At 44.4% G+C, this 12,920-nt stretch overlaps 1 protein-coding gene across 8 annotated transcripts in view; it reads right to left on the minus strand.

Annotated features, from left to right (window-relative positions):
* MIB2 (MIB E3 ubiquitin protein ligase 2) overlaps window positions 1-12,920 on the minus strand; it is a 112,695-nt gene that overhangs the window by 42,635 nt on the left and 57,140 nt on the right. For 6 of the 8 annotated variants that reach the window (XR_012654773.1, XM_032780033.2, XM_032780032.2 and 3 more), the window contains one exon: window positions 1,749-1,855. The exons of the other annotated variants lie outside the window; for them this stretch is intronic. Coding sequence is in view for 5 of the 6 variants with exons in the window: in XM_032780033.2 (XP_032635924.1) it covers window positions 1,749-1,855 (107 nt within the window). In the remaining variant the exon portion in view is untranslated. The remainder of the gene's footprint in view (window positions 1-1,748; window positions 1,856-12,920) is intronic. 8 annotated transcript variants of the gene reach the window in all.

The following is a 12,920-nucleotide window of genomic DNA, read 5'->3' on the forward strand; positions in this document are numbered from 1 at the left end:
TTTTTTTTTTTTTTTAACAAAAGCAGCACTGGGTTGGGGGGAAGGGAGACAAACAGGAAGCCACCGCCCCCTTTTTTTTTCCAAATGCCGCTTGCAATACTTGGTGATCCCTTCCAATCACAACTATGGCACGTTTGGGGAAAATGTGCTTGTGACACCCAGACTTCACCAAATGGGAGGCAGAATACTTGTTGAATTGTTTGCAGCTTAAGGACTAGCACTGAAAACTTTCCCTGTTTCTCCTAAGTGACCCTATGTGATATCACTCTCCTGAAGGTAACAGATGTGGCAAGGGAGCTGATGCTGCAAGTGTCTGGTACAGACCTGGTCCTTATGCTGCAATGATGCCAGAAGAGTTAATACTGGAGTGGTGTGGGAAAGTGTCCTAGCATGGTGGACAAAATAAGGCTGCCCTTCCCAGAAACCTTCTGCAAGAGATTGCAGAGTACCTCCATGAAAGCTTCCTAGAGATCTCCATGGACGATTCCCAGGCCATCCCTGTGCACATAAACAGTCTTTTTCAGAGAGCACCCGCTGCATAGCTGGAGTGGCCACCGATAGCCACTACACCTGCTTTTTTGTTCAGATTAAACAAAAAATAATAGCATGTAACCTCTACACTTTGCTTGGAAATGTGCACTCACCAGAAGTGCCTACCCCAGCATCCCGGTCCTGTGAAGTGATGGGCTCCAGGGATGGGCTCTTGGCTGTCAGCGGGAATGGATCCTCCACTTGCCTGCCTCACATTCGCCTCCTCAACAATGTCCTCCTCATTGTTGCCAGAGGTCACCTGGGACTCCTGGGAGGTATCCACAGAGCATGGTGGGGTCGCCGCAGAGGATCGCATGCAGTTCCTCATAAAAGCAGCATGTCTGTGGGGCAGAATCAGAAAGACTGTTCGCCTCCCTTCTTTTCTGGTACACTTGCTGAAGCTCATTTATTTTCACGCTGCATGTGCCTGGTCGTAGCCCTTCTCCAGCAGGCCCCGTGCAATCTTGGCATAGATGTCAGCATTTCTTCTGCTGGGTGGGAGCTCTGCCTGCACAGACTCTTTTCCCCTCACAGCAGTAAGATCCAACACCTCCTGTGCTCTCCATGCTGTAGAGAATTTGCAGCCTTGAGTCTCCATGATCAGCTGTGCTGGCCCACTCTCCACGCTGATCAAACAGGAAATGAAAATTCAAAAGTTCCCAGGCCTTTAACAGGAGAGCAGCTGTTTCCTGTATACCTGGCTGACATGCAGTAGAGTTGAAAGTGCTCTCCAGAGTGGTCACAGCAGAGCACTGTGGGACACCTCCTGGAGGCCAATTCATTCGAATTACACAATGCAGTGTCTACACTATCCCCAGGTCGACCCAGTTGCATCAAGCACTACGCCTCTCACAGAGGTGGAGCACAGAAGTCAACTTTACAGACCACTTAGGTGGGTGAAAGGGACTTAGTAGTGTAGACACATACGTTATTAGATTGACTTAACATGGCTTATGTTGACTTAAGTTTGTAGTGTAGACCAGGCCTCAGATAGGAGAGAGATGCCACAGAAATGAATAAATACAAGCAAAACACATACTAAACTAGAGCTATTAATAAAAAAAAATTAGTAGCAGCTGAATATCTCCAGCACGTTCCCTGCTGTAGTGTGCATTTGCAGTTAGCAGCTTGGTATCTAACTGTTTTTATAGCAGATTTTGTAAGGAGGGGTGGTTGTGCGTAGGGGAAGGGAAGGGGAGTGGAACTATGATCCTTACCATCCTGATTACCCCACTCCCAGTCTGGGCCACGGACAACTTTGGCCCCCTGGAAAGTGCCTTTTAACGTGATACGAGGCAAGTTCTGTCGTGGACCCACTGTGGCTCTGAAAGACAAAAGCCAGAGAAGATAGACCCATTTATTATTATTGGCATTGGGATAGGACTCAGTTAAAATTAGGGCCCCAATGCTCTGGGTTCTGTACAACCACACGACCCCTGCTCTGGAGAGCTTACAATCTAAATAGGCAAAATGGACAAAGGGCTAGGGGAAAGAATACAACATACAAGCAAAGACCCCGGTCCTGCAGGTTGATCTCCATGGGAACACCCTTACACTTGTTCAAGGCTCAAATTACTACAGAAGGATGGGCCTGATTCCACACACTGCCACAGACTGTGATCTTGAGCATGTCACTTAGCCTCTCTGTGCCTCAGTTTCCCATCTATTAAATGGGGATAACTGGAGTGTTGTGAAGATAAACACATTAAGATTCCGAGCTGCATACTGTGGTAATGTGGACAACAGAAGTACAAATGATAGGCAGATATGGTCTTAGTGAGGCTCTACAGTAGCGCGCAGGTCTGCCCACACTGATCAGACTGCAGGATCAGGGCCAAGAGCACACAGAGTTAACAGAAGAGGAGTAAGACAAGGAAGGAAGGGGTTGTGGAGATTGACATTGAGGGAAAGGACAGGAAGGCTGGCAGCAGCAGGCACTCAAGATGATCTATTTTACATCGCTCTGGACTTGAGAACACCCTCTGATGACTGAGAAAGAGGAATTCATGTTGATATAAAGCTTTAATGCAGTTTCACACACACCACTCAGCACATCTAGGACCAAGGACTAAAAAGAGAGTGTCTCCCTTTTTGCAATACGCTCAGCATTCTTGAGGTTGCTGTGTGGGGAAACGAGAGTTTTTAGAAAGTTTGAGTAAAAATTATTTCATGAGATTTGTAAACCAGAGATCACAGAAGAGAAACAAGCTTATTAAGGGGTTAGACTTGGATACTTTTAACTCATGTTCAGTAATACCTTAACTCTAGGAGGACTCTACCAACTACCTATAGAATATGGTGCTGTTCATGGTAAGACAGACTGGAACAATCTGGCCCTAAGTAACCTCATTGATCTAACTGTTCAAGCAGTGCTATGGAAGATCTAATGCTCAGAGCATTATTAAAATGGTCTTACACCATACGATGAGGGTATATTAGTCTCAGTACAAAGTATGCAAGGATATTTGTGTTTCAGCAGTGGAACACCAGAACTCAGCAATCTAAACTGCCATGCTTAGGCATTGATCAGAATCATAGATTATTAGGGTTGGAAGGGACCTCAAGAGATCATCTAGTCCAACCCCCTGCTCAAAGCAGGACCAATCCCCAAATGGCACCCTCAAGGATTGAACTCACAACCCTGGGTTTAGCAGGCCAATGCTCAAACCACTGAGCTATCCCTCCCCCTCCTTCAAAACAGATCAATGAAAGAGAAAGGACGGGGGTGAAGGGTGATTTAATTGCTTCTCCCACAAACCTGACACCACCACTAAATCACACAAGGGCACAGAACTTCTGCATAGCCCCACAGGCACCCCCTGCTCCCAAAGCCTTCTATACAAGGCACAACTCTAGAAAGTACCTAACAAAAATGCAACTCAGTTGCTCACTGCACTGAGAAATTAAATTGCTAAACACAGCTTTCCAAGAAATCCAGCAAGTCAAACACAGAAAGCCCACATTTAAAAGCAATACCTACATGATGGTAAATATGGGTTCTGATGTCCTGTTAAAAAAGCTTCCGATTCCCATAATGTTTAGGCAGTTTCACCGCCCTTCCAGCGTTTGCTGCTTCTGTTTCTGCTCCCCCTGTGGGGCTATGCAGCCCAAGTTCTTAAGAATCTGTTTGTTTTACTCAGTTTAGGAACAACTGACTTTTTTTTTGTAGTTAGTATAAAAGTAGTGCAATCCACATCTACACAGTGACGGAGTGCAGCTCTAAGGTTAGGAAAACAATAGTGAAACTGCATTGAACTCTGAATGCTTTATTTATTCCCTCTCTAATACCTTGAGACAGAAGGCTGGGACTCAGGAAGATAAACTCCTTATGCTTGTACTTGGAAATGGTGTTTATCAACTCACCAAAATCCTAAATCTTGTGCCTTCTTTAGCTAGCTAATGGATCTCCCATCATATGATGAGCATCCTAATGTGTTTATAAAAAGGAGATATTTGCATACACATCCTGCTAATTGCAGGCTTTTCGTTATCTAGAGTGTAACCTGATGGAGGGAAGATACAAACTTTTTTATACCATCAAGGACATGGCATACTTAACAGCTATCAGCTTCTTATGGCAGATCATAATCAGGAAGCAGTGTCGCACAGCTCAGCTAATTAGAAACACCAAGAAATGATTATTTTACTGCATCATATTATACCCATGCCTTAAAGATACACCTAATATTTGCCCTCAAAGCTAGTGTTTATCTGTGCACTACATGGCTAAAATGCAAGGTAGCATTGTGCTGCTGTTCTACTGTATTATGCTGAATGCTTTTCTACTCTCATTGAAGCACCTTATAGTCAGTCATGCACACAGAGCATTTGATAAAAGTTGTGTTTATTACACCACATCTCTAGCTTTAAATTAAGAATGAGGAGGACAGAATGAGTAATGGTTCAATCACTCGGCTGCAACGTGGGAGACCTGAGCTCTGCTACAGGCTCCATATGTGACTTGGGCAAGTCACTTCACAAACGTGTCACTCTCCCCATTTGTGAAATTGATGATGATGATGATGATGATATTTCCGTCTCCCACCCTTTGTCTTGATTATTTAGACTGTAAATGCTTCACTGCAGGGATGGTCTGTTCGTACAGCACTTTGCACAAACGGGTTCTGAATTCAGATTCTAGCTGTTACTGTAATACAGAAATGAACAGTAAATTGTCCTTTCTTGTTGAAAGCTAGATCTAGGCAAGATAGCTCAGCCCATGCATGGAGTTTCTCACTTTGATTTCCCTTTAAGTTTGATTATAACAGGTATTTTGTAAATACTGTAAATACTGGATGTGCTACTGTCATTTCCAATAGGATTTGTAGGCTGTTAACCAACAAAGAGGAAAAGAAGAGCTGACAAACTCAGCAGGTTTGGTTTTTAAGACCCCAGACTGTCTTCAGCTAGTCTTATTTATAAATACAAATCCCACCGTCACATTTTGCCTGCTCAAGTCTTATTTTTAAATTCACAGCAAATATGGTCCCAGACACATCCTAAACTACCACTGTGCTGATCTCAGTGCTAGCAATTAAAGATTCATTTGACTCCAAAGTACAATTTGCAATGAGACAGCAGAGACACTCTGCTCAAACCATGTGGAGACACAACAAATAAGTGGAGAACCACCAGAAGGAACGAAAGATGTATTATGCTGTCTCTCTTTATGGGATTTTTTAATTTCTCCCTCTGCTCTATTTATCCAACCTAGAGTTACTTCTCTTAAGCAACCATTCAAGGGTCCAGCAAAAACAAAAACCAAACCTCCTTTCCTAGTATGAGGTGGCTCTTCAAAAAAAGGTAACAATTGTATTGGGAGCCATGGAGAAACTTTAAAATGATCATTTAAGACAAACAGTTGGACTATGGGAGGTAGAATCCTCAGCTACCTCCGTTAACCCTCCTCTTCCCTTGATGAATTGCTCTCAGTTTCTCCAAATAAGTAAATCATTCACAAAGCCACTATTTACTTGACCTAATTCAGACCTCAACAGAACAGATTATTTCCTCTTCAACTTTGTGATGCAGGATCTAAAGCTGGGCAGGGGGAACTGTCTTTTTGTTCAAAAAAATGTGGTTTCTTAACCCTTGCATCCTACAAACCTTATGGCTCAGATCTAGACAAGAATAGCTCTGGAGCTTGGATTACAAGCTTGCTGTATCACAGGCACACAAAAAACTCAGCTCAACTCCTAAATCCACCTATTTAATTAAGTAACTTGAAAACTATTTAAATTTGTCAGTTGAGCAAGAACTAAAATAGGATCGAGAAAATAGGGAGACACATAAAGCGGTTCTCCAGTAGATGAGCTGGATCCTCAGGTGGTTTAAGTTGTCATAGCTCCACTGATAGAGTTATGACCATTTAGGCCAGCTGAGGATCTGGATTTATCACTTTTGAGGCTTGACAATCAAAACGGGAAAAATCAAAGATCCTAAATTAAGCTTTCATGGCACTCAACTTTTCTGAAATTCTAATACGGCAAACTGCATCTAGTGAACTATTATTCAGATCCTTTCCTTCCATTCACACTTTTGTTTTTTTAAACTGAAGGTCAAGGTTCAGGTTACAAAAGATTATGGGGCAATATTTTCAAAGCTGGGTTTCCCAACGTTAAGCTCCTAAATCCAGATTTAAACACCTAAATAAAAGTGGCCTGATTTTCAAAAGGTGCTGAACACCTGTAGCTCCTTGAAGTCAGTGAGAGATACATTTGCTCAGCACCTTTGATCTTTCACCAACTTCCAGGAGGTACAGGTATTCAGCCCCTTTGAAAATCAGGCCACTTTTATTTAGGTGTCTAAATCTGGATTTAGGAGCTTAACGTTAGGAAACTCAGCTTTGAAAATGTGTGTTCACAATCTATACATATATCACATTGCTTTTATATAAAGCAGCCTCATCTAGAATACTTACACAGTTCTGGCCATCCCATCTCAAAAAGGGTATTGCAGAATTAGAATGGGTTCCGAGAAGGAATACGAGAATTATTAAGGACCTGGAAAATCTCTCACAAAAAGAGAGAGAGACTGTTTATCTTAGAAAGGAGATTAAGAAGAGAGGACATGACAAAAGGGATATAAAGTAATGCATTGTTTAGAGAGGGTAGACCAGGAACTTCTGTCTCTAAAACAAAAATAGGAAATTCAACAAAATTAAAATGGTAGTAAATTGAAAACTGATGTAAACAGGAATACTTTTTTGTATAAAACATGAGACTGTGGAACTCCTTGCCGCAGGATATCATTAAAACCAAGAACTTAGCAACATTCGGAAAAGGTTTTGACATTTATATGGATAAAATACTCAGAATTTTGGAAAGGATACAAAATCCCATGCTTCAGGGTTTAACACTAACTACTAAAGATTAGAAAGAGGACTACGGGGGAGGGGGCAGATTATTTTATATCTGTCCACTGCAAGGTTTCTTGCACCTTCCTCTGAAGCCCCTGCAGTTGGCCACTGTCAGAGATAGGACACTGGACTAGCTGGCCTGGATCTGAAGCCATCTGGCAATGTGAATGTTCACATGTTCCCATTCAAAGTGATACGAAAGGACATTAGTATTTATTCATGAAGAACACAGACAGCAGAATGTTCATTTTATAACAAACACTCCTGAGCAAACGGAAAAGCACCAATGTCACATTTCAAGTGACCTATTTGAGAAAAGATAAGAAGATTGACTGAAGTGGCATTGCACGTAACAAGTTACACAACTATTGCTTCTCTGTAGAAATGAACTAGTTTAGACAGTGTGTGAATTTCCTGCTTCAACTTTTATCTTCAGGTCAGTCACCAAGATGCGCTAAGGAAAAGGGGACTGCGAATTCTATCAGAACATTAACAGGTCAGGGGAGCCCAGAGCTTGCCAACATAGCAGCTGGAGACATTATGCCCCAGCCAAAGATCCAACGTATGGTTCAGTTTCACCCTCTGCTGCCCTTTCTTTATAAAGCTCTGTAGGCCAGAGTCAGTTCCTCTCCCTGCGATTCAGAACACTGAAAGGAAAGTGACCCTGTCTCAGGCGGGATGGAAGAGAACAGCTTAGTGCTTTTTCACTTATGTATAGGACTCAGATGGGCTTGTCTGAAGCCCAAAGGAGATGAGATGAGAGTGGGGCCAATAGGCAGCATGAGGACAATGGCTGCACAGCTAATTCCCATACAGGAGATGCTGACCTCGTCTTTACGGCCAAAAAAGGTGCATTTTTTACCTCAGGGTAACTAACATCCCTGACCTATTCTGAGGTAAAAATAACTGAAAACCAGGCATTTTAGTTTTACTGTGATGTGAACTCGCCAAGATCACTTCATGGAGGGGGGGTGCAGGGCTGCTTACCTCATGTTAAAAAGGCACAGGCATCAAGAAGCAACGTACAAAGCTGACAGACACTCCATTCATTGCATCCCTTTGGAGGAATGAGTCACTTTTACAAATCAATATCTGAGATGTGGACATTAAAAGTCTGATGTGTCAGAGTTTCCTCCAAGGCCCACCCTCCCCAGAGGGGTCAGTCTGGGAAGGTGCTGAGCGCCCTCAGCTCCCATTGAAGTCCAAGTACTCGGCACATTGAAAACAGTCAGACCTTCAATCTTGGCCCCGAACATGTAGAGGTTTGGTTTCCTCCTTCCATTCTGGGAACAATATTTTGCACTGTCATTTATCTCCTTACCCACACCCACATAGGGCAGAGACTGAGAGGGGATGGATATTTTAGTGAGAAGGCACTGGACTGGGACTCAATTCCCAGCTCTGCCACAGACTTCCTGGGTGACCTTGTGGAGTCACTTCATCCCTGTGTGCCTCAGTGCCTCATCTCAGGAGTAATACACCTTCCTTTTTTCCCACTCTCTAAGTAGGCTGTGAGGTCTTTGGGGAAAGGCCTGTTTTTTATTGTATACTTGCACAGGGCGTAGCACTATAGGGCCTCAATCTCAGGTAGGATCTCTAAATGCTACCGTAATACAAATAATACTGACACTTCTCTTTTGGGGAAGAGGATGAAGATTTAGTTCTGTTCAAACTTTTGGAGGTCATTCATTCTGAACGCTCCCTTCTCCTGGCCTCACACAAGCGGTGACCTTGCCTGGAACCCTGCTGCCCTCAGAGCAGGCTGCTCACCAGCCATACAGAACAACAATGCAAGGCCCAGATGTCCTGAACCAATACATTTTGGTTTGTAATCTAATTTGAGGTGTTTTGCTCCAAATACTGGATAGCAACCAAGGTTATGAGTGTGTTGCAAAAATATCCTGGGGATAAATTTAATCATTTCAATATTGCCTTTAATAACTATTTTAATTAAGACAGCCGTTTGCAGCTGGGCCCATTTCTGCCCTAGAAATTCCAGCAGTATTAGATTTCTATAGGGTCCCCTTGGACAGCATTAGGAGCATATCACTGTACATAAACGAAGCTATTCTTCTGCAACCAATATGCTGGGAACCAAAGTGCTGAGGGTATTCAGACTAAGCTTCTTTTATTTAGGTATTTATATGGCTCTCCCCATCCGTGTGCCACACTGACATTAATGGATTTACCTGGAATGCCCCTGAAAGATAGGGAAGTAACACTGCGCACTTTACAGATGGGGAACTGAGGGACAAGACTATTATGATTAACCCAGGCTCAGACAGGTGCTGTTGTATTACAGTAGCAACTAGAGACCTCAACTGAGGGTCCGTTGCTCCAGCACTGTACATATACCTAGTGACAGACAAACCTGCCACAAACAGCTTGTAAACTAAACTAAAAAACAACCACCAAAAGGCCCAGAGAAGGGGAAGTGTCACGGCTGAGGTCATGCAGGAGATCGGGACAGAACCTAGCACCTGCGCTCTCAGTAGCATTCCATCCACTAGACCATGCTGTCTCTGTTGCAGAGTCATGAACTGTACCCAGATCTCTAGTCACAACACCTTAAGTACAAGACCATCCTTCCTCTAAGGATACTTACTGATCTAAAAGGTGATAAAATTTGCTTCTGACATACGAAGCCAGTGTGGAAAAAAGTCCCTGAAGAACAAGAATCCTGTAGGTAAAGCTCTGAGTGATCAGGTTGTCAGCACACAACAAATTCTGGATTAACTTTACTCTCACAGGAAAGAATTAAATTGGGCCACTCCCAGCTGGAGATAAAGGAAATTCTAACAGGTGTCAGCAGCACAGACAGCTGCTCTCCAGCCAAATACAAGGCTTAAATGGATGACACTGGTGACTAAGGGATCAGGACTCACGTAAACCTATTTTGGGGACGATCCTACCAAGAATTTCAGTGAGTTAATCCACCACTTCCTTACTGAGATACAGCACACATGCCTCCTCCCCATACCCAGACAAGGGCAGATGCTTGGTTTTAGAGGTTACAGAAAGTTCATAAAGCCACCCTGGGGCAAGTTTTCTAACTCAGACCCCTAAATTGCAACCACAAAATACACATGCCGATGTGCCAATGCTGTACAATGGCAAGTAAAACTACCTCAACAGAGAATTCTAAAATGTGCATTAAACTTGGACCTGCCAGTCTCACCTAGTCTCATCTTTCAGCCTGGTCTACACTACTGTTTAGAATCGATTTAAAGAGAGTAAAACCGATTAACGCTGTACCGTCCACACTACATCCCCTTATATCGATATAAAGGCTCTAAAATCGACTTCTGTACTCTCTCCAACGAGAGGAGTAGCTGTAAAATCGATATTGCTACTTCGGAATATGTTAGTGTGGGATGGAAATCGACGTTATTGGCCGTCGGAGGTATCCCACAGTGCACCACTGACCGCTTGCGACAGCAATCAGAACTCTGAGGCACTGGCCAGGTAACAGGAAAGCCCGCGAACTTTTGAATTCAATTCCTGTTTGGCCAGTGTGGAGCCTCTGATCAGCACAGGTGACCACGCAGAGCCTCAGCACAGGTAACAATGCAGTCTCCTGAATCGAAAAAGAGCACCACCGGACCGCGACAAGGATGTACTGGATCTTGATCGCTCATATTGGAGAGGATCAGTGCTAACAGAACTCCGTTCGAAAAGACGAAAGAAAAAATTTGAAAGAAATTTCAAAGTCTGACGGGAAGAAGCCACAGCAGGACACCGTGCAGTGCAGAGTAAAAGTTAAGGAGCCATACAGGCAAACCAGAAAACCAGAGAAGCAAATGGAAGGTCTGGGTCAGGGCGAAACATGCCGCTCTTCTATGCTGAGCTGCATCATTTTAGGCTGTGCAACCAGTACCCCAGCCCGGCCGTGGATCAGAGTCGGTTGTAATATTCAACCGTGGCTGAGGATCGTTGAGGGGAAGATGAGGAGGAGAGGAAAGGAAGAGCTTGCTGAAGCACACAGCACTCCGTTAGCCCCAACAGCAGGAGTTTTGACCCCAATTACCAGTCCCAGCCCCCAGCCACAAGCCAGACAGTGAAGCCATAGAAGCGACCCCTGGTGAGTGTACCTTTGCAAATACAAACATGGCTAAAACAAACGTTTTTAATGATTGAATGCCATCAGGGCTTGGATGCATTCGCGCCAGTACAGTTACAGGAAAGATCGTACGCGTGTCTGGGAGGAGCAAAAATCCTCCAAATAAATCTTTATGAATCCCTCTTGGAGGTACTCAAAAAGCTTTTGCAGAAGATTTCTGCCAAGGCAGCCCTATTTGGTCCCCCATTTGTATGACACTTTTCCACGCCTTATGCATGTAGCAAGTAATTCGGAAATCATAGCTCACAAAAGCACAGCCGCGTAGCCCAGGTGACTGCTGGCAATTCCAGAAACATACGTTCTGCATCCTGTGTGGTATCTCAGGAGAGTATATTATTCATTGTAGCTGGAGTGTGAAATCAGACTTTAATTAGGGCAGACATGACGATTTTCCTACGGGCAGTCCCGCTTAATCCTCCTTGCTCGTAGCAAAGTGGAGGGGAGGAATGATGCGCTGATTCTTCAGCGTTGGTGAGAGATCTCCAGTACCGAGCCACAATCATTACCAGTTGATCTTACAATGATAGCAGCCATGCGGTGGGGGAGAGGAAGGGGGGGGTGGGGTTTGCTGGTTCTCTCAACAGGGAACAAGGCATCATAGATCACTGTGTATAGAACGCTGGAGAAGTCAAACAGAAAGCCTTACCATGGCCCATGGAAGCTAATTGGATGCCTGACCGCGTCTGTGAGATGCAACACCAGAGCCACGGCACGTCAATATTAAACGATGCAAATGCTACCGTTTAGTGAAATCAATTATCTAGGTAAGTGGAAGTGTTCCTGTGAAAGAGTACAAACATTGTTCTGTAAACGTATCTTTTTACATACTCTCTCCCCTGTTTCCCCCCCCATGCAGCTGCAACAGTTCCGCCTCCTACGCCATCCGAAGGCTAGCTCAGAATAAGGCGAGGTAGAAGGAACACTAAATGAAATGTTCTCAGAAATCATGGAAGACTAGCGCAATAGACAGAGAACTCATCAAGATGAAGTGAGAAGGACGTGCAGTAAAGTCCGAAAGGATCCAGTGAACGGGAGATAGGAGAGATGCTCGATGAAGGTAGAGTTAGGCAGGAAGATCAGCGGGGCGGGATGCTACGCTTCAGCTGCCGAGTGCTCAACTGATATCCTCAACGCATTTGTGATCTCAGAAAAGCAAGCGGGCTTACAGGTGCTCGCCAGGCCCATGTTAAAAGAACCGCCCTAAGCCCAGTCCCATAACTCCCTCACCTCGCAAGTCGTAAGAACTGCGCGGAAGCTTCTGCACCGCCCCTCCACGCCCCCATGGCTCAAGCAAAAGGCTGTCATTATTGAAAATGAGCTATAATGCCTTTTCTTCCCTCCTAATCCTTCTCCCAAGCACGCAGGCAGGAATACCTGAAATTTCTCTGCCTCTTTTATAATTACTTTTTAATAGGAATACATCCAAAGGGGGAGGGTGGTTGCTTACAAGGGAATGCTAAAAGAACATATTTTTAACAATACTCGAATACTTAATACAGAAACATATTTTTAACGACACTTGATTGATTTCCTCAGCAAGCAGAGTAAAGGGAGGGTGGGTGCTTACCAGGCGATAGTCAATTCAAGGGAAACAAACCGACAAGTCACACCGACCCCTGGCCCGTGTCGACCGTTTTGAAGGCTTCTTGAGGCGCACCGGCTCTCGGTGTGCTTCTCACGCGCCTGGTCTCTGGTGCTCGTAACTCAGCGGCCAGGTGATTTGCCTCGCTCACCTCGCCAATAGATGTCTCCCTCACTCTCACAGGAGTGTGGAGTCACCGACAAGGCAGCAATAACAAATGACATTGGTTTGGTGAGGTCTGAGCGAGTAAGTAATGTTCGCCAAGCGCCCTTTTAAAACGGCCAAAAATGACAACTAACCCATCGTGCCTTGCTCAGTTCCGTGTGTTT

Source organism: Chelonoidis abingdonii, chromosome 23 (assembly GCF_003597395.2).
Source record: "Chelonoidis abingdonii isolate Lonesome George chromosome 23, CheloAbing_2.0, whole genome shotgun sequence".
NCBI lineage: Eukaryota > Metazoa > Chordata > Testudines > Testudinidae > Chelonoidis > Chelonoidis abingdonii.